At 47.4% G+C, this 21,749-nt stretch overlaps 1 protein-coding gene across 1 annotated transcript in view; it reads left to right on the top strand.

Annotated features, from left to right (window-relative positions):
- The first annotated feature begins 1,839 nt into the window (after positions 1 to 1,839).
- Positions 1,840 to 21,749, top strand: part of LOC140393943 (peptidyl-prolyl cis-trans isomerase FKBP5-like) — a 204,796-nt gene continuing 184,886 nt past the window's right edge. The window contains exon 1 of the mRNA XM_072480617.1: positions 1,840 to 2,162. Within this exon, the coding sequence (XP_072336718.1) occupies positions 2,055 to 2,162 (108 nt within the window). The 5' untranslated portion in view covers positions 1,840 to 2,054. The remainder of the gene's footprint in view (positions 2,163 to 21,749) is intronic.

Here is a 21,749-nt window from a genome sequence, read left to right as displayed (position 1 = left end):
GATTTTATAAATTTACCCCCTCCCTAGGTGAAACATGGGATCAATGGTCTGTCAGTCAGCCTCTCAATTCCACCATTAGATCATGGTGAATCTGTGGCTTCTTCCCTCACAGCCATTTCCTTGTACCTCTCCATCAATTGGGTTCTTCCATTCCTGGGACTGTTTCCTCCCTAAGATTCCATCTCCTTAATTTCCCTCATTCGCTGGGATCCATCTGGAATTATTTTTCCGTGGGGGCTCCCCCCCCCCCACCCCAGCCCTGAAGGTTCCCCACCCCCTGGCTCTGGGAACTCCCCACCTCCTGGCTGTGGGGTTCCCCATATTCTGGCCCTAGGGATTCCCTATCCTCTGGCACTGGAGGATCTTCACACCCTTTTTCTGATATTCATTTTTGTGGGATGTGAGATTCACTGGCTAAGCCAGCATTTGTTGCCATCCCTAATTGCCCATGAGAAGTTGATGGTGAGCAGCCTTCTTGAACTGCATGTGGAGTACATGCACCCACAGTGCTGTTATGGAGGGAGTTGGATTTTGACCCAATGACAGTGAAGGATGGTGAGTGACTTCCAGATGATGGTGTTCCCATTTATCTGCTGCCTTTGTCCTTCTAGATGGTAGTGGTTGTGGGTTTGGAAAGTCATGCCGGAGGAGCCTTGGTGAGTTCCTGCAGTGCATCTTGTCGAAGGTAGAATCATTGAATCACTGCAGTGCAGAAGGAGGCCATTCGGACCATTGAGTCTGCACCGAACACCCACTGAAAGAGTACATGACTGGGCCCACACCCCCACCCTATCCCCATAGTCCAGTAAGTAATGCCACCTAATTTTTTGGACACTAAGGGGCAATTTAGCATCCACCCAATGACCTAATCTGCACACCTTTGGACTGTGAGGGAAACCAGAGCACCCGGAGAAAACCCACAATGAGAGAAAGTGCAAATTCACCCAAGTCACCCAAGATTGGAATCAAACTCGGGTCCTTGGCACTGTGAGACTGCAGTGGTCACCACTGTGCCACTCCTGGTACACATGGTAGCCAATGTGTGTCGGAGGCAGTGAATGTTTGTGCAAGAGGTGCCAATCAAATGGGCTGCTCTGTCCTGGATGGTGTCGAGTTTCTTGACTGTTGTTGGAACTGCAATCATCCAAGCAAGTGTAATTCCATTACACTCCTGACTTGAGCCTTGTAGATGGTGGGCAGTCTTTTAGGAGTCAGAAGGTGAGTTACTCACCACAGGATTCTTAGTCTCTGACCTGCTCTTGTAGCCACAGTATTTATATGGTTAGTCCAGTTCAGTTTGTGGTCAATGGTAACTCCCCAGGATGCTGATAGTGGGGGATTCAGTGATGGCAATGGTCATTGCCTGACAACTTGTGTGGCCCTGGGGATTCACCACCCCTGGGGATTCCCACCCTCTGGCCCTAGGGATTGCCCACCCCCTGGTGACTCCCCAGCCCCTGGCCCTGGGGATTCACCACCCCTGGGGATTCCCACCATCTGGCCCTAGGGATTGCCCACCCCCTGGTGACTCCCCAGCCCCTGGGGATTCACCACCCCTGGGGATTCCCACCCTCTTGCCCTAGGGATTGCCCACCCCCTGGTGACTCCCCACCCCCTGGCCCTGGGGATTCCCCACCCCCTGGCCCTGGGGATTCCTCACACCCTGGCCCTGGGGATTCCTCACACCCTGGCCCTGGGGATTCCTCACTCTTTCTCGCTCCCAATTCCCATTGTCCAGCTGGAAGACCCGCCCCTGGCCCCGCCCACTGGCTGCTTATCTCGGCAGTCTCTGCTGCGGGACAGGAATAGGCCACTTTCACTCGCGCCACGAATGCTGGGATAGGACTGTCTCCATATGTCCCGGAGAGCAACGCTGGGAGGGGGCAGATAGAGGAGGGAGGACTCGGTCTCTGCAAGAAGCAGGCGAATCGACACTCACATCCAGACGGGCACTTCAATCCCCTAGCGGCCGGCGAGGTGAGCTCTTCAACATTCAAAGCTCAGGAAGAGAGTGTGTGGGGCAGCGGGAGAGACGAGGCGACTCTTCCTCAACCATGACCACCGGCTCGGAGCAGAAAGGGACCGAGAGAGAAGCCCAGGCAGCAGAGCTGGAGCGAAACGCCGCGGACCTGACACCCAGCCGGGACAGGGGGGTGCTGAAGGTAACAACTATTGAGATTTACTCGGAGCAGAGAGACTTTGTACAGATAGAGTCAGAGATTCAGTTGGTGTTTGGATCTGGTTTAAATAACAACATTTATTTTAAAAAACAAGCAGATTTCACAGGCTCAAGAATGTAATAGAAATTAAACGAAACAAACTCTGAACAGGACTTATTCATTTTACAGGGTAACTTTATCTCTAATTTAATAATGGACTTTCCTTCCAATACTTTAAACAGCATGTTTCGGCTGGTGCATATACATCTGAAAAACATTACACATTTCCCGAGATAGCTTCGAGGTGTTTCTGATTGTTTTGCGTTTATATGCCGCCTATCTTTATTGTATAATTTACCTGCATTAACCATTTCGCTTTACAGGTCTGGAGTCTGGATGTCAAATGGAAAGATGTCGATAAAGTTGTTTATTTCTTTTTTAGCTCCGTCCTTTCCTATTTAATTTGAATTGAATGGTTCTATCTCATTTAAAACAGCACTCGCTCTCAAGGACCCAATCCAGCCAATAGCACTCGGGATCCTCCACCAAAGTCTTTGGCGTTTCTGAAGTTGTAAACCACTTTTTAAAACGTGAGCGATGGATTTCGGTTTAATTGCCGGTTCAGTGTCTGCCCCCGGTGTTTCCAACTGTCTTCCTGTTCCAAGCTGCAGGGTAGAGCACAGCCTGCACTTGGCCACTCGGTGGGTGACAGGAACACTGACTGCTCCGCCTGAGAGCGACAGTCAACTTCAACGGTGAAGTTCAGGAATGTTGGGCTCAGCGCCCATCTCACCTCACCTCCAATTTGATCACAGTAACTGCGCCCATCCTCTCCCCTCCCTTTTCTTCTCTCTCCCCCCCCCCCCCATCATTCTCTCTTTCTCCCATTCCCTCTGGTACCCCCCCCCCCACCCCACCCCCATACCCACCCCATTCTTGCTTGTCCCCCCCCTCATACCCACCCCATTCCATCTTGTCTGGTTCCCCCCCATACGCACCCCATTCTCTCTGGTCCCACATACCCACCCCATTCCCTCTTGTACCCCCCCATACCTACCCCCTCCCCATACCCACCCCGTTCCCTCTTGTGTCCTCCCTGTACCCACCCTGTTTCCTCTTGTCCCCCCTCCCTGTACCCACCCTATTCCCTCTTGACCCCCCCACCCCATACCCACCCCATTCCCTCTTGTCTCTCCTCATACCCACCCCATTCACTCTTGTCCCCCACATTCCCACCCCATTCACTCTTGTCCCCCACATTCCTACCCCATTCACTCTTGTCCCCCACATACCCACCCCATTCACTCTTGACCCCCACATACCCACCCCATTCACTCTTGTCCCCCACATACCCACCCCATTCACTCTTGTCCCCCACATACCCACCCCATTCCCTCTTGTCCCCCACATACCCACCCCATTCACTCTGGTTCCCCCATACCCACCCCATTCCCTCGGGTCCCATACCCACCCCATTCACTCTTGTCCGCCACATACCCACCCCATTCACTCGTCCCCAACATACCCACCCCATTCCCTCTGGTCCCCCACATACCCACCCCATTCCCTCTGATCCCATACCCACCCCATTGTCTCTTGTCCCCCCCATACCCAGCCATTGTCTCGACACCCCCCCCCACTCCCTCGCTGGCCCCCCCCATTCCCTCGCTGGCACCCCCCCCCACTCACTCGCTGGCACCCTCCCACTCCCTCGCTGGCACCCCCCCACTCCCTCGCTGGCCACCCCCCCCCACTCCCTCGCTAGCATCCCTCACTCCCTCGCTGGCACTCCCTCGCTGGCATCCCCCCCCCCACTCCCTCGCTGGGTCTCCCTCGCTGGCATCCCCCCCACTCCCTCGCTGGCACCCCCACACTCCCTCGCTGGCACCCCCCCACTCCCTCGCTGGCACCCCCCCACTCCCTCGCTGGCCACCCCCCCCCAACTCCCTCGCTGGCATCCCTCACTCCCTCGCTGGCACTCCCTCGCTGGCATCCCCCCCCCCACTCCCTCGCTGGGACTCCCTCGCTGGCACCCCCCCCCAGTCCCTCGCTGGCACCCCCCCACTCCCTCGCTGGCACCCCCCCACTCCCTCGCTGGCACCCCTCCCACTCCCTCGCTGGCACCCCTCCCACTCCCTCGCTGGCACCCCTCCCACTCCCTCGCTGGCACCCCCCACTCCCTCGCTGGCACCCCCCCCACTCCCTCGCTGGCACCCCCCCCACTCCCTCGCTGGCACCCCCCCCCACTCCCTCGCTGGCACCCCCCCCACTCCCTCGCTGGCACCCCCCCCCCACTCCCTCGCTGGCACCCGCCCCCCCACTGGCACCCGCCCCCCCACTCCCTCGCTGGCACCCCCCCACTCCGTCGCTGGCACCCCCCCCACTCCGTCGCTGGCACCCCCCCCACTCCCTCGCTGGCACCCCCCCCCACTCCCTCGCTGGCACCCCCCCCACTCCCTCGCTGGCACCCCCCCCCACTCCCTCGCTGGCACCCCCCCCCACTCCCTTGCTGGCACCCCCCCCCACTCCCTCGCTGGCACCCCCCCACTCCCTCGCTGGCACCCCCCCCACTCCCTCGCTGGCACCCCCCCCACTCCCTCGCTGGCACCCCCCCCCCCCACTCCCTCGCTGGCACCCCCCCCCCACTCCCTCGCTGGCACCCCCCCCCCCACTCCCTCGCTGGCACCCCCCCCCCACTCCCTCGCTGGCACCACCCCCCCCCCACTCCCTCGCTGGCACCACCCCCCCCCACTCCCTCGCTGGCACCCCCCCCACTCCCTCGCTGGCACCCCCCCCCCACTCCCTCGCTGGCACCCCCCCCCCACTCCCTCGCTGGCACCCCCCCCACTCCCTCGCTGGCACCCCCCCCCCACTCCCTCGCTGGCACCCCCCCCCCCCACTCCCTCGCTGGCACACCCCCCCCCCCACTGCCTCTCTCACACACGCACTCCCTTGCCCTTGAGGCTGCCCAGAGTTCTCACGCCCTAGGCCCTGCGAGTGCATTGTCCCAATACGGCTGTGCAACCAGGGCTCTGGAGAGTCAAGTGAAACTCCCTCCCTCCTTCAAAGTTAAGATCAGGAAGGACCTCGCGGCGCCGTTTCAGCATCGAAGCCCCCCCCCCCCGCCACGCGGCCAGATTGCGAACCCAGACTCCAGCCCACAGCCCCGTCTCCCAGACCTTCCTCTAGCAACCCCAACTACAACTCTCAAACTCACCGCTTTCTCATCGAATGTGCAGAGATGGACGCACAGCACCTTCACGTTTCATAGGCCGGCCAGATGTCTGTGTGAGGGGGGTGGGTGCTGGTGCGTGTGGTTGGAGGGTGTATGTGGACATTCCCAGAGAGTCAGAGCAAAGTGCACGCTTGAATGTGTCTGTTATTCGGTGTGACTGGGGGGGTTGTAAGTGTGAAGCTGCCTTCCCAACACTCTGGATATTTGATGCCCCACACCGGCTCTGGGATACGATTGTGTTGAACATGCTTTTCGGTATAAGATTCCAATTAGCTGATTGAGGAATTCATCGCATTTCTCCTTTTTATGTCAATATTCAAGGTTTAATTTATTGATGACATTCGGTTTATTTTCGGAAAAATGGCGCTGACAGGTTACACAATGTTGGGTCTGAGAGAGAATAAGCAGTGTCTAAATGTATTTGATCCACTATTAGTTCAGTAACTGTCACAGAAGCCGGTGCCTGCACCAGTTTTATTTTAAACATTAATTTTTTTCTGCACCTTGTACTCTGCTCGAACTATCTCGGGATCTCCGGTACCCCCGCCCCCGACAAAGTGAGTTTGATCAAGCTGGCTTCTGCCTTGTGGGATGTGTCCATGTGATTTGACTTCTATTGTTACTCACTGAGATTTGTTTGCAGCTGTTCTGGAGCAGGCTGTCCAAACTGCGTTTGTTTGGTTTTCAGTTGCTCGCTTTGGGGTTGAGGTCTTAACACGCCGCTGAACTTCCTGCTTCCGGTACCTTGCAGCCGAAGGATGAAAGAACTTGCATTCATGTAGCGCCTATCCCGACCTCGGCCGGTCCCAAAACACTTTGTCCATCATTCAAATACTTTTAGAAGGTCGGTAAAGGCTCACTGGGCCGAATGGCCTCCTGCACTGCAGGGTCTCTTTGTTTCTATTGTAGAATAGGGAAGGTAAAGTCGCCATAATCCCAGATGATCATAGGCTGCTCTCCCCTTTGAGGGGAAGAGCTGACTGGTGGTGATTTAACCTGAGGATCACCACACCTCAGGCGAGGATGTTGAGAAGGTGGGGCCTTCATAAATAATCTCAGCCGGTATGGAATTTGAACCCGTGCTGCTAGCCTTGCTTGACATCACAAACCAGCTATCTAGCCAAGTGAGCTACTGGGCAGCATGGTAGCTCGGTGGTTAGCACTGTTACTTCAGGGTCCCATGTTTGATTCCCGGCTTAGGTCACTGTCTGTGGAGTCTGCACGTTCTCCCTGTGTCTGCATGGGTTTTCTCCGGGTGTTCCGGTTTCCTCCCACAAGTCCCGAAAGACGTGCTTGTTAGGTAAGTTTGATATTCTGAATTCTCCTTGTGTACCTGAACAGGCGCAGGGTGTGGCGACTAGGGGATTTTCACAGTAACTTCATTGCAGTGTTAATGTAAGCCTACTTGTGACAATGAATATCATTAAAATATATATATTTTCAATAACGTGACAGATTTCTGATGTTACGCTCCAGCCACAGCAGCATACAGTAACAGTTCATCTGTTCTAACTGTGTTAGCCATTGGAAAATAAGTGTGACGCATGTAAAATTAACATGGAAAGAAGATTAGCTATCGTTGAATACAATGATGCTGGTGTCAGTGAGTAGATTTACAAGGCGTTCTGCTGGAAAAAGAGAGACACATGTTGAAAAGCTTCAATAGCGAGTCTCTTCAGCAATAAAGGACAACGTAAGATACTATAAATAATAATCTATCTCTTGAATTACTCTGACTCAGAGTCAAAGGAGCTGGAGTAGGAGATAGAGTTGCTCCGAGTTAAATAGAAAAAGGGTTGCATTATCTGTATCGTTTACCCCAGAACAGTCACACCACATAGAGAGTGAAAGGTATCTAAAGGGTATGCACTCCAATTGGCAGGAAGGCGTTAGTGTTGTACCCCAGGGATTTGGCACTGGGGCCCCAGATTCTCATTGTATTTCACAGTGACTTTGATGAAGGACAAGTGATCCAGGTTTGCCGCTGACGGGAGGTTGGGTGGCACATTAAGCAGTGCAGCCAAGGGCAGAGAGTTGCAAAGGGCCATTCATTGATGAAGTGATTGGGGGAGGAGAAACTGTAGCAAATGGAGTTTGATGTGCGAAGGTATGAGCCCATCCACTTCAAACCTAAAAAAGGCCAATTAGAATATTTCTCTAGATGGTGAGAAGCTAGGAGCTGTGGAGGAACAGAGAGATAGGGGTTCGTGTACAAGAATCACAAAAAGTGACTGTACAGGTCAAAAAGTAATTCAAAAGGCTAATGGAACATTGATCTTCATGGCAAGAGGGATGGAAGTTACGTTACAGTTTGTGAAAGCTCTAAAGTGCTGTGTTAATTTTGGGCATGCAGCACCGAGATTTTCCCTGGATTCAGCAGGTCTGGCAGCAACTGTGGAGCGAGAAACAGCTAATGTTTTGAGTCCGCATGACTCTTCTGCAGAGGATTCAGGAACTTGGGAGCCAAAATTCCAATAAGTGGCTGGCAGTTGCCAGTAACCCACCCATCAGAGGCCCAAGTTCAACTCTGATCCACCAAGGCTGCAGATGAGTGAGAGCAGGTTGGGGGCCGCAGGTAGGGGATCATGGGAGGGAGAGGGGGAATCTAAGTCAAGGGGATGGATATCAGCGAGCCCCCATTACCCATGACAAATCCCTTGATTAAGCCTTTGATCAACATGACCACCCCCCCCCCCCCCCCCCCCCCCCCCACACACACACACAATCCTGTTGGGCTTGATTGTCAGGCTTCCCTATTCCCCCTTTACAGGACAGCAGTGGCAGGTTAGTCCCTGAAGTGGGAGCCACAATTAGTAAATCAGCATCCAAGTGGGAAGGTTGTCCACAAGCCTCCCTGCCCTGGAACTAATTGCGGGGAGGGAGTAAGGTAATGGGGACTCATCCCACCTGCCTAAATGCCTTCTGTCTCCAAACTTACTACCTGGAATGGGGGTTGGGGGTGGGGAGTGGGAGTGTGGGGTAGCATTAAGTTCTGCCCAAAATATGGGAGGCCAGCCAACCAGATGTGCATTGGAATAGTCCAGTTTGGAAGGAAGAAATGCATGGATGAGAATCTAATGATCTGAGGTGGGGCAGACTTGGACTCTGTTATGCAGAAGGAAATGGATGGTATAGTGCTGCCATAGCTGTGTGGTTGTGAATTCATCTTGGGCAAAAAGGGTTAAGTAAAGAGAACCGGTTGCAGAGACAAGCGTGTGTATTTCCATCAATAAATAAGACTTGGGGGTTGTCTAATTGAGGTGTTATCCCAAAATCACTAAAGCTAGCAGCACAAGTTAGGGCTGCACGGTGGCACAGTGGTTAGCAGTGCTGTATTACAGTGTCAGGGACCCAGATTTGATTTCGTCCTTGGGTCACTGTGTGGAGTTTGTACCTTCTCCCTGTTGTCTGCATGGATTTCCTCCGGGTGTTCCGGTTTCCTCCCACAGTCTAAACATGTGCATGTTAGGTGGGGTTACGGGAATAAGGTGGGGTGTGGGGATAGTTAAGGTGCTCTTTTCGAGGGTCGGTGCAGATTTGATGGGATGAATGGCCTCCTGCACTGTCAGGATTCTATGAAACCATAAAGGGGGCAAACAAAATCAGGGTGGCAATGTTAAAAGCTTACATAACCTTGGTTAGACCACACAGAGTACCGAGAGACATTCTGATTTCTATACAAACAGGATATTGGAGCACTGGAAAAAGTGGAGAAAACTCATGCAAGAAAGTTAGCAGAGTGGAGAGGATGCAGCTATTTCAAAAGGTTGAGCAGCCTCGGGCTCTTCTGCCTGGAAAAAAAAACGACTTGTGAGGATATCTGTTTGAGGTCATTAAAATTCTGAAGGGATTCCAGGACAAGGAGAGCATTGATTATAAATATAAGAAAATCACTAAGGGATCAAATGAAGGATTTAGGAGGAATTTCTTTACACCGAACGATTGAGAATGTGGAACTATTAAAGCAGATAGTTCTACACATTTAAGGGAGGCTTACAATATATGTGAAGGAGCTGGGAATTGAAGGCTACCAGGGCAAGTTCTGAAATGTAGACCAGGAAAAGGCTTGTGGGCCATATAAACGTTGACAAATAGAATTGGTGCAGTGGATTTTCTGTGAAAACTTTAGCGTTATCCCGTCCCTTAATTGCACAGTGAACAGTGTCTCATGTGGTTTCTGGGCCTACATTAAATGCTCCATTTCCTGCAGTTTATTCTGAATTTCTTATTGGATTTCTTGGTGACTATCTTTTTTTTTTAATGGCCTTGAGTTTTGCTCTTCCCCATTAGAGGAAACATTCTCTCTCTGTGTCCATTCTCTCTGTCCTCTCTCTCTCTGTCCACTCTCTCTCTCTCTCTCTCTCTCTCTCTCTGTCTGTCCACTCTCTCTCTGTCCACTCTCTCTCTCTCTCTCTCTCTCTGTCCACTTTAAAAAATATTTCAAAATTTCAAAATCTTTTTTTCAGGACCGAATCGGGCCAGTCCATATATACTTTCCTGACATGTAAACTCTCACATTTCTGACATTCTTGTAAATCCTCTCCGCACCCTTTCCAGTCCCTCTATATCCATTTTTAGTTCACACTGGGGACTGGCACCTGCTCAGGTTGAACTGGTACTCTGACAGCAGGAGCTTGTTGCTACCATGAAGTGTAATTGGTAGCACTTTGACCTGCTGAGCTGGACACTTGAGGGACACTTGTTTCGCTATCCATCCTTGGTTGTAGAGTGTTGCTTGCTTACAACCACTGGAAGGAATTTGAGTGGAGAGATGGCAGCTTCTTTATGGAGGTTTACGGCACAAAAGCAGGCCACTTGGCCCCAATACTCCTTCAGTGTTTGCGCTCCACTCGAGCCTCGACCCATCTTTCATCATCTAAATCTATCAATGTAACCCTCTATTTACTACTTTGGGTGGTACGGTGGTTAGCAATGCTGTCTCACGGTGCCGGGGACCAGGGTTCAATTCTGGCCTCAGGTGACTGTTTATGTAGAGTTTTCACTTTCTCCCAGTGTCTGCGTGGGGTTGCTCCGGTTTCCTCTCTCAGCCCAAAGATGTGCAGGTTAGGTGCATTGGCCATGATGAATTGCCCCTTAGTGTCCAAAATGGTAGCTGGGGTTACTGTGTTACAGGGGTGCAGTAGGGGCATGGGCCTAGGTAGGGTGCTCTTTCCAAGGGTTGGTGCAGACTTGATGGGCTGAATGGCCTCCTTCTGCACTGTAGTGATTCATTATGCTTGTCCAGTTGGCCGTTAAATACATCTGTACCATTCACTTCAACCACTCCCTTTGGGAGTGAGTTCCATATTCTCCCCATTCTCTGGGTGAAGTTCCTTCTGTATCCCCTACTGGATTCCTTGGTGACTATCTTCCATTAATGGTCTGTAGTTATGCTCTTCCCCACTAGAGGAAACATTGTATTCTGTATCCACTCTCTGAAAAATTTTCAAACTTAAAAGAAAACTGTTTTAGGTCACCCCTCAGCCATTTCTCTCAAGAGAACAGCGACCCAGCCTGTCAGTCCTCGGCTGAAATGTAGATCCACACATTTCCGATACCATCATTACACATTTTCTCTGCACCTCCTCCAGTGTGCCTGTATCCTTTTTATAACATGGTGACCAGAACTGCACTCTGAAGGTGGAATCTTCCGGTCCCGCCCACTCGTGCCATTTACCAGTGCTGCGTAAGTCAATGGACTTCTGTCTGGCGGGGGCACTGGGGCTGGAAAATCCCAGCTGAATTTTAAGGGGTTAACAGCTAGGCAGACTGTGTTGCCACTTATGGGAGGGGCTGGGTCTATTTTTAGTTTTCAGCCCGACCCATGTCTGCTGTTTTCAGTTTCATTTTTGAGGTCTTCACTGGATTCTGAGGAAATGGGGTGTTTCTCAGACTGACATCTGAAAGCTTCTCTCCCAAGGACTTTGCGAATAAATTTGTAAACCACAGTGTTAATTTTATTAATAAGTGACATTCGACCTGTGTGTGTGGATTTTGCTCATTTGAAATTTTAAAAGTAGGTGGGAAAGGAAACTCAAAGACCTTTCTCTATTACTTTGTAGGAACTGTTTGACTGGTAATTGCAAAGTTTTAAAAAAATAATAACGATTGTTTTAATACAAAATATCCTGATTTGTTAGAGGAATCATTCCTGGAGCAAAGTATTCTTTCCTCACGGTATATAATTTGAAAAATTGTTGGGGTTTTGTCCGGTTTCTTAATATAAATTGGGGTTTAGTCCTGGTACTGTAAGACTTGTGTTGGCGAAAGGAGACTGTTTCAGTAACTAAACAGACTCAGGAACTCTGATCTTTGTTAATGACTCAACAGAAGGATAATATATGAAGTAAAATATATTAATTTCATAGGAACATAGGAATTGGGATCAGAAGTAGGCCCCTCGGGCCTGCTCCGCCATTCAGTCAGATCATGGCTGATGTCTTTCTGATCTCAAATCCACCTCCTTACCTGTTCCCCATATCCCCTTAATTTGATTTCTTAATCAGAAATATATCTATCTCTTTCTTGAAACCATTTAAAGATTCAGATTCCACTGCACTATGGGGCAGCGGGTTCCGCACATTCACCACCCTCTGTGAGAAGTAGTTCCTCCTCATCTCAGTTTTAAATTTACCGCCTCTCAACCTATATCTGTGATCTCTCGTTCTAGATTTCCCCACAAGGGGGAACATTTGGTCTACGTCTACTTTATCAATCCCTCTTAGTATTTTATATACCTTGATCAGATCCCCTACCATCCTTCTAAACCCCAGTGAGTATAAGTCCAAACTGTTCAATCTCTCCTCATACGTGAACCCTTTCAATCCTGGCATCAATCTGATGAACCTCCTCTGAACTGCATCCAATGTCGCCACATCCTTCCTCAGATAAGGAGATCAAAACTGGACGCAATACTCCAGATGTGGTTTCACCAACACTCTATACAATTGTAACAATACTTCTCTACTTTTATACTCCAGTCCTTTTGCAATAAATGCTAAAATTCCATTCACCTTTTTTATTACATACTGTACCTGCATACCCACTTTCTGCGATTCATGAACAAAGACATGACACATCCCTCTTCCCAGATGCAATTTGAACCCGCTTTCCATTCCATCTGCCACATTTTGGCCCCTTCTCCTAGCCTGTCTATATCCATCTGTCAACACCTCATCTCCTCTTCACTGCCTGCTTCCCAATTATTTTAGTATCATCTGCAAATTTTGCTATGTCACCCTGTCCCTGCTTGCAGATCAGTAATATAGATTGTAAACAATTGAGGTCAGAGGACTGATCCCTGCGGCACCCTGCTAGCCACAGTTTGCCGGACAAGGAAGGATCCATTTATCCCAATCCTTTCTGTCAGTCAGCTAATCCTCAATCCAATCTAGTGCTCTATCCCCAATCCTCTGCAATTTTATCTTCTGGATCAGTCTTTTATGCGCCACCTTTTCAAAAGCCTTCTGGAAGTCTAAATATACCACATCCACAGATTCTCCATTATCCACCTAGCTGATTACACCCTCCAAGAACTCGAGCAAGTTTGTCAAGCATGCCTTGCCCTGAGAATCATAGAATTTACAGTGCAGAAGAAGGCCATTTGGCCCATCAAGCCTGCACCAGCCCTTGGCAAGAACACCCTACTTAAGCCCACGCCTCCACCCTATCCCCATTACCCAGTAACCCCACCTAACCTTTTGGACACTAAGGGGCATTTATCGTGGCCAATCCACTTACCCTGCATGTCTTTGGACAATGGGAGGAAACCGGGGCACCCAGAGAAAACCCATGCAGAAACGGGGACAAAGTGCAAACTCCACACAGGCAGCCACCCGCCTTCATAAAACTATGCTAATAATGGTAGATTGAGCTTTGTCTTTCCAAATGTTCAGTCAGCTCCTCCTTAATGATTGATTCCAGCAACATCGCCACCACAGAGGTCAAGATAACTGGTCTATAGTTTCCTATTTTTTGCCTTGCTCCATTTTTGAATAGGGGCATCACAGCGTGTTTCTAATCCACCGAGAATCCAAGTAATTTTGAAATATCATAACCAATGCATCCATTATCTCTGCTGCCACCTTGTTTAATACCCTAGGGTGCAGGCCATCAGGTCCTGGAGACTTAACTTCCATTAATCCAATTAGTTCAATACCTTCTCCCTAGTGATAGTTATTGCATCAAGTCCCTCTGTGTTTAACAGCTGTTTTTGGAAAATCTTTATTATCCTCGACCCTCGACCGTGAAGACAGAGGCAAAATTGTGGTTCAGTGCTTCTGCCATCTCTGTGTTCCCCATCATTACCTCATGTCCTCTATTGTCCTCTAAAGGACCAACATTTACTTTAGCTATTCTCTTCCTCTTGAGATACCCGTGGAAGCTTTTGGTAGCAGTGTTTATTTTTTTGCTATTTTTCCTTCCTAGATCATCTTGGCTCTTTTGATTCTATTTTTAGTAGCCTGTTTCTGAACATTACAGTGTTCTAAATCTCCCAGCTTACCACGAGCTTTTGCCTGGAATGTTTTTCTCCCTTTTACAATTCCTCTTCCTCTCAGGAATATACTTTAATTGAGAGGTGTTTAATGTCTCCCTGAACATCCGCCGTTGTTCCTCACATGTCCTATCCTCAATTATCTGTCTATTTGGGCCAACTCTTTCCTCAGGCCTGTATAATTACCTGTGCCCAATGCTAAATCTCTAGTATGGCACTCTCTATTTTCTCATTCAATCTAAATTTGAAATTCAAGCATGCTGCGATCACTCCTTCCAAGAGGATCATTAATGACAAGACTATTTATCAACCCTTCTTCGTTACATAATACAAAATCTAAAATAGCCTGCTCTCTGATTGGCTCAATAACATATTGCTCAAAGAAACAATCCCTCATACATTCTATGAAATCTCCTTCGAGGTTACCCTTGCCAATTTGATTAATCCAGTGAATACGCATGTTAAAATCACCCATGATTACTGTTGTGCCCTTCCCACAAGCCCTCATTAATTTGTGGTTTATACTATGCCCCGCTTTGGGAGTATTGCTCGGGGACCTGTAAATTACTCTGAGCAAGGAGTTTTTCCTTTGTTTTTTAATTCCACCCACATTGATTCAACATTTTGGCCCTTAGAGCCAATATAATTTCTTAATGCAGTCTTGATCGCATCTTTAACCAATAAGGAATTTCCACCTCAAGTTCCATCCTATCCTTTCGCAATACTGAGTATCCTTGGACATTCAACTCGCAGTCTCGGTCCTCCTACAACCATATTTCACTAATCCCCACCAAATCATATCCATTTGTCTCTATTTGTACCGTCAGCTCATTGACTTTATTCCAAATACTGCATAGTTTTAAAATATGTCCTATTGGTTTGTCTTTCCCTTGCAGGATTTTCTTGTGCACTACGCTTTTCACACATTCTGACCTCCTCCTTTATTAATCTCTGATAACGCTCAGCCTCATCCCCAACTTTCACTCTCACAGTCACCTTGCATTTTGATGTTTTACGGTTCCTTTCCCTTAGTCTAACGTAGTTGTTAGACTTGCCCTGCCTGTTCATCCTATGAACCTCTAACTTCTCCTCACATGTTGACCTGCTGCTTTGGTTCCCATTAACCATTATACTTCTTCAGTTTTACCATTAGATGCAGTTCCTAAAGTTAGGTTTCTGACTATTTCTTTACTCTCTGCCCTGTTATTTGTTTTTGCAACTGTGTTGAGTTCCCCCATTTGCGAGTTTAAAGTCCTTGTGACCACCCTATTTATCATTTCCGCTAGAACACTGATCCCAGATCGGTTCAGGTGGAGACCGTCCCAACAGTACATATCCCTCCCATCCCAATACTGATGCCAGTGCCCCATGAAATGGAACCCCTCTTTCCTGCACCACTCCTTTAGCCATGTGTTTATTTCCCTAATTTTCTCATCGCTATGCCAATTTGCACAATCTCTGCAATATTTAGATAGCAGTTTTTCTCACACAGCTTGTATTTTGGGCAGTAGTGTGTTACTGACTAATAATCCAGAGGTCTGGACTCAGAATCTGGACATTCAAATCCCACATGACATTTTGAGAACTTGGATTTAATTTTTAAAAACTGGGAATAAAAATTGTCAGAAAAAGGAACTATGAAGTTATCTGATTAAAAAGAATTTGACAGATTCACTAATGTCCTTTAAGGAAAGAATTCCATTTCCATGAGGTTTTATTTCAGACAATTATAAGTGTGTTATCTTTCTAAATCCATGGAACACACACATCCCACACAGAACAGGCAAATAAATCTATTCAACCTCCAAACAGAATGGGAACAACACTGGTTTTAAATTGCTAAATCCAGATGCAGGTAGAATGGCCAAAGCGTAGCACAACCTCATGAGCTGAATCCATTAGGGCAGGAGATGTCCAGAACTGGTGCAAAGGTAATAGACCATGAACGGTAGCTCTGTTTCTCACTCCACAGATGCTGCCAGACCTGCTGAGTCTTTTCCAGCTGTTTGTATTATTTCAGCTTTCCAACCTCCCCAGAATTTTACTGATGGGTCGGCTGACTTTCCATTGGAGCTCCCCAGGGGAGCCTTGGCATCCGATAATGGTCCTGCAACCGCAAATATGGTCTCATTATTGACGGGCAAAAAGAATATCGGGAGGCACATTTCCAACATTCGCAGATACATTTTGCGAGTGAAATTTCCCACTGGGAATGTGAACTTGAATATTAACTCCCAAATGTTTCTCGAAAAAAGGGACAACCTTTTCCCTTGACTTTCCTCTCCTTTTTAATGTTTTGGCCATTCTCATTCTCATACACAAGGCCAAATCTGTGCAAACATTACACCTCGTGTTCGAAAGCCAGTGCTGGAGATAATGGAGGCCCCTGAGGATGGGCAGGTTTCCCATAACATGCAGCATTGTGTGACCAGCATACACTCTTCAATTATTTACTAAGCTTTTATGGAGCATTAAAAACAGAATCAGGTCATTGCCATGGTTTATTACCTATTTAAAGTGCAGTAATACATTTACCTTTTGATAAGGAGCACATGATGCTGTTTATAAGGCAAATCAGAGTTCAATGTTTTTCACTCACCCAGACTAGAATGTGCCAGTTTCACTCCTTTGGCCCTTTCCGCTGATTGTGGAGGGGGAATGTGGATACACTTTGAACAAGGGTAGGATTGGGATTGGCGATGATGCACTCCACAGTCCAATGGCTGCTAACATTAGCAGTCAAAGCTGTCACGGTCCCCTGTGCTTGTGCACGGTCAATTCCAGCCCCACTTTGCCCAGAGTTGCAACAAAATTAAAATTAACTATTAATTTTAAAAATACCCCAAGTCTTTGGTCTTTGGCTGCCCAATAACTACATTCACCAGGTTTGTAAATTAACATAATCAACTTTTATTAATAACTAACTGTAATTAAATAGGCAGTAAATAAGACCAAAAGACACGAGCAGAATTAGGCCACTCGGCCCATCGAGTCTGCTCTGCCATTCAATCATGGCTGATATTTTTCTCATCCCCATTCTCCTGCCTTCTTCCCATAACTCCTGATCCCCTTATTCATCAACAACCTATCTATCTCTGTCTTAAAGACACTCCGTGATTTGGCCTCCACAGTCTTCTGCGGCAAAGAGTTCCACATATTTACCACCCTCCAGCTAAAGAAATTCCTCCTCATCTCTGTTTTAAAGGATCGTCCCTTTAGTTTGAGATTGTGTCCTCTGGTTCTAGTTTTTTCGACAAGAGGGAACTATTATCTTGCCTCTGAATATGGTGGGCTCCCAATCAATCTTGAACAAGGAGGAAGTTGGCTTTTCTCAATATATCCTTCCCCCGATTGGGCTGACCTCTTAAGAATCAGAACCATGTCAGGTCATTAGCATTTCTTCTACATTGCTGGCAGGGTCCTTGCAGCAACTCTGCTGGCATTGACCTGCATGACTATCTCTGCCCACTGGGTGGATAAGGATCAATTCCATTCTTTAGACCGTCTGTCTCCCACAGAGCTTTTCAAAATGCACTGTAAAGACTTCCTTAATAATAAATTCCAGCGCTTTCTTGATGAATGTGTCAAGCTTGTTGTTCCCTTCTTTCCCTCCTTTCTTGAATAGCAGTGTTATATTTGTTAACTTGCAATCTGCTAAGACCACTCCAGAATCTTGGGGAATTTTGGAAAACCATAACTAGCCAATCCACTACCTCTGTAGCTATGTCTTTTAGATCCCAGGAAGTAGGCTTTCGGGTCCTGGGGATCTGTCAGAGTTTTGTCCCTTGAGTTTTTCTAGTATTTATTCTCTGCTGATATTAATTACATTAATTTCCTCACTCTTATTGCTTCCCCTGTATTTTTATATTAATTTTTGGGATGTCGATGTTGCTGGCCAGGCCTGCATTTATTGCCTATCCCAGTTGCTTTTCAGAAAGTGGTGCCTTCTTGAACTGCTGCAGTCCCTGGGGTGTGGGTATGCTCACAGTGCTGTTTCTGCTCTGTAATTTGTGTATTTTACTGTGAAAACGGTCATAAAATAGTTATTCAATTTCTCTGCCATTTCCTCATTCCCCATGATGATTTTTTTTGTCTCTGCTCATAAGGGACCAATGTTTACCTATGTAATTAAGATTCTTGTGATAGGAGTGTCATTTAATTGAATTATGATCATTATTTGCCAGTGGCTCTTTTACTAAGACATTACTAATCAATCCTGCCTCATTTCACAATACTAGATCTAAAATAGCTTTATCACTAATTGATTCCACAATGTATTGCTCCAGGAAACTATCAAGAAAACATTCCACAAACTCATCTTCCAGACTACCTTTGCCAATTTTATTGGCCCAGTCTGTATGAAGATTAAAGTGCCTCACAATTATCACATTATCTTTGATACAGTAGTTTCTTTTTTAATGCTCTCCAATGATATGGCTACTTTTAGGGGGCCTATAAATGGCTGCTACTATCATTTTCTGAGCCTTGCTATTCCAAATATCCACCCATATTAATTCTACCTACTGAGTTTCTGAGTCAGGATCATTTCTCACTGATATCTTTGTCATCCTTTACGATCAGGGATACCCATCCTCCTATTCCATTCTGTCTGTCTTTTCAAAATGTTGTGTACCCTGGAATATTTATTCCTCAACCTTGGTCACCTTGTAACCATGTCCCTGTAATGGCAATTGGATATAAACCATTTATTTCTAATTGTGTCATGACTTCATCTAAATTTTCCATGCATTCAGCTGTAGTGACTTCAGTCTTATTTTATATTGCTATTCCCTGCATGGATCTCGCTCTTTGATGCATTATTACAGTTAAACTCTCTGTCCCTTCTTCTTGCCCCACTCAGCTTGTCTTTACCTGCATTGATGAACTTTTCTTTTGCCTCAGATTTTATATTTGGTTTTCTAAATCTACCTTTACTTGAACCCTCCTCCCCACCTGTATGATTAAAAGCCATTTTCCTTACTCTGGCCATATTTGTGTTCGCACACTGTTTTTACCTGTCAAACTTGGGTTACCATTACCTGCATTGCTACCCTGCAATATTACCTTGTCTTTTCTTTTTTAACTTTCCAAATCTCCCCTCTTGTGAATCCTCCATACCCCACCATTTAGTTTATATCCCTCTCTACAGCTCTAGTTATATGATTTGGCAGCACACTGGTCCCAGCATAGTTTAGGTGAAGGCCATCCCAATGGTACAGCTTCCACTTTCCCCAGTACTGGTGTTCCATGAATCAAAACCAGTTTCTCCCACACCAATCTTTGAGCCATGCATTCAACTCTCTGATCTTATTCACCCTATGCCAATTTGCTCCTGGCTCAGGTAGCAATCTAGAAATTATTAATTTTAATGGTTCTGCTTTTTAATTTAGTCCCCAGTTGTTCATATTCCCTCAGCAGAACTTCCTCCTTAGTCCTAACAATGTCGTTGGTACCAAAGTGGACCATGCAAACTGGATTTTTCTTCTCCCACTCCAAGCTTCTCTCCATCCCAGAAGAGATGTCCTTAACCCTAGCACCGGGCAGGCAATACAACATCTGGGAATTGGTCTCTCTCTCTCAAGGCCCAAACATTAAGTACTGGCTGCAAATCGCCCCATAACCACCTGTATTTTCAAATTCCAAATGTTGTTGGAGACTTTCGAGGAGAAAGGATTTTTTTGTTGAGGCCCAAAAGCAAACTGGTACCGAATTCCCAGAGCTCTCCGAAATTAAATCTCTAACCATGTGCTTACATAAGTACTGATTCCATATTTCAATAAAGGAGGAATATTTCACCAATATTTACCTCAAGAGTGTTGAATTGTTAAAACATTTCAATACGAGAATTCCAAGCACTTGAGAGAGAACTTACACTGTTTGCACGCGATCTAATTGCAGACTTTGAATCACTATCCTGTTTACTCTTAGATTCAGGCTGTCCCATGGAGAAAGCTCTCATCTGTTTACTTCCAAGTGATGACTAAATTCCCTGTATGTTCACTCCAGTATGACTGGCTTGTGAATCATTGAGTGCTGTGGCTGTCTCACTGTCGGTTGACTCCACATTTTGAAGAAAGTCCTCCTGCCTGCGATTAAGGCCTGCACTTTTCTAGTAAGATTTTTATCCTGGTTATCTGTGAGGGGATTCACTCAGGATCGGTTGTTCAACAGTGATCGTCACTTGGATGTTTGGTAAAGTGCCATAAATGGGATATCCTGGAAATTTCAGGGGGGCTTTTCCCAATTGTGAGAGTGTGGTGGGAATATGATTTACAAAATTCCACCATCACAACAGTAATGACACTTCAAAAGTACACCATTAGCTACAAAGTGCTTTGGGACATCCTGAGATTGAGAAAGTCTCTAAATAAATGAAAGTATTTCTTTAAACTTTTCCGACAAATGGTCAGTGCTCTATATTCATTATTTTATGACTGATCGGTTAGCAGAAAATTGAAAGTAATCTGAATGGTAATAGAGGATTGGAGAGAGTACTTAATAACAGAGAGGACAAACATTAGAGGAACAGTCGTTAACCAAGAAAAGACAGACATATGGGTGGCACATTAGCACAGTTGCTTCACAGCGCCAGCGACCCGGGTTCGATTCCTGGCTTGGGTCAATGCCTGTGCGGAGTCTGCACATTCTCCCCGTGTCTGCGCGGGTTTCCTCCCACAAGTTCCGAAAGACATGCTTGTTAGGTAAATTGGACATTGTGAATTCTCTGTGTACCCGAACAGGCGCTGGAGTGTGGCAACTAGGGGATTTTCACAGTAACTTCATTGCAGTGTTAATGTAAGTCTGCTTGTGACACTAATAAAGATTATTATTATTATTACTAACCGAAGGAGGTTGGGATTTTCCAGCCGTTCACGCTGGTCTTATCTTCTGGTCCCACTGATGGTGAACCCTGCCACGTGTTCCCTGGCGACAGGGTTGCAAATAACGGTAAACCCCGTTGACAACAGCGAGATCACAAGGTCCTGCTGCCGGCCAATTGCGGGTCTCCTCCACCGCTGCCATGAGAACTCGGCTCGTAGTTTTCCAGTGTGGGCCTCCTCCACCGCTGCCATGAGAACTCGGCTCGTAGTTTTCCAGTGTGGGCCTCCTCCACCGTTGCCATGAAAACTCTGCCCGTAGTTTTCCAGTGTGGGCCTCCTCCACCGTTGCCATGAGAACTCGGCCTGTAGTTTTCCAGTGTGGGCCTCCTCCACCATTGCCATGAGAACTCGGCCCGTAGTTTTCCAGTGTGTACGCTCATTCCAGCCAGTACAAGTATTACTAGGAAAGCCATATTTAATTCGGCTTTTAATGTGCTGCTGAAATAGGAACTGAGCAAATAGGAGCAGGGGTAGGCCATTCGCCCCGCTTGGGCCTGCTCTGCCATTTTAACTAGATTATAGTTGATCTTCTACCTTGGGGTAGAAATGGAAGATACTGTTAATCAGTCATTGTTACTATTAACTTTGGTGATCTACCTCTATAATTGAGACGACAATAAGTTTAGAGTTTTTGGAAACAATACCATGATCAACCATGTATTTCCGAGTGTTTCATAGAATTGACAGTGCAGAAGGAGGCCATCGAGTCTGCACCGACCCCGGAAAGAGCACCCTACCCAAACCCACCCCCTCACCCTATCCCCTTAACCCAGTAACCTCACCCAACCTAATCTTTTTGGATACTAAGGGCAATTTGGCATAGCCAATCCACCTAACCTGCACATCTTTGGACTGTGGGAGGAAACCGGAGCACCCGGAGGAAACCCACGCAGACACGGGGCGAATGTACAGACTCCGCACAGACAGTGACCCAAGCCGGGAATCAAACCTGGGACCCTGGAGCAATGAAGCAAATGTGC

Source organism: Scyliorhinus torazame, chromosome 17 (genome assembly GCF_047496885.1).
Source record: "Scyliorhinus torazame isolate Kashiwa2021f chromosome 17, sScyTor2.1, whole genome shotgun sequence".
NCBI classification, from domain to species: Eukaryota; Metazoa; Chordata; class Chondrichthyes; order Carcharhiniformes; family Scyliorhinidae; genus Scyliorhinus; species Scyliorhinus torazame.
This window is presented reverse-complemented; position numbering and strand designations above follow the sequence as displayed.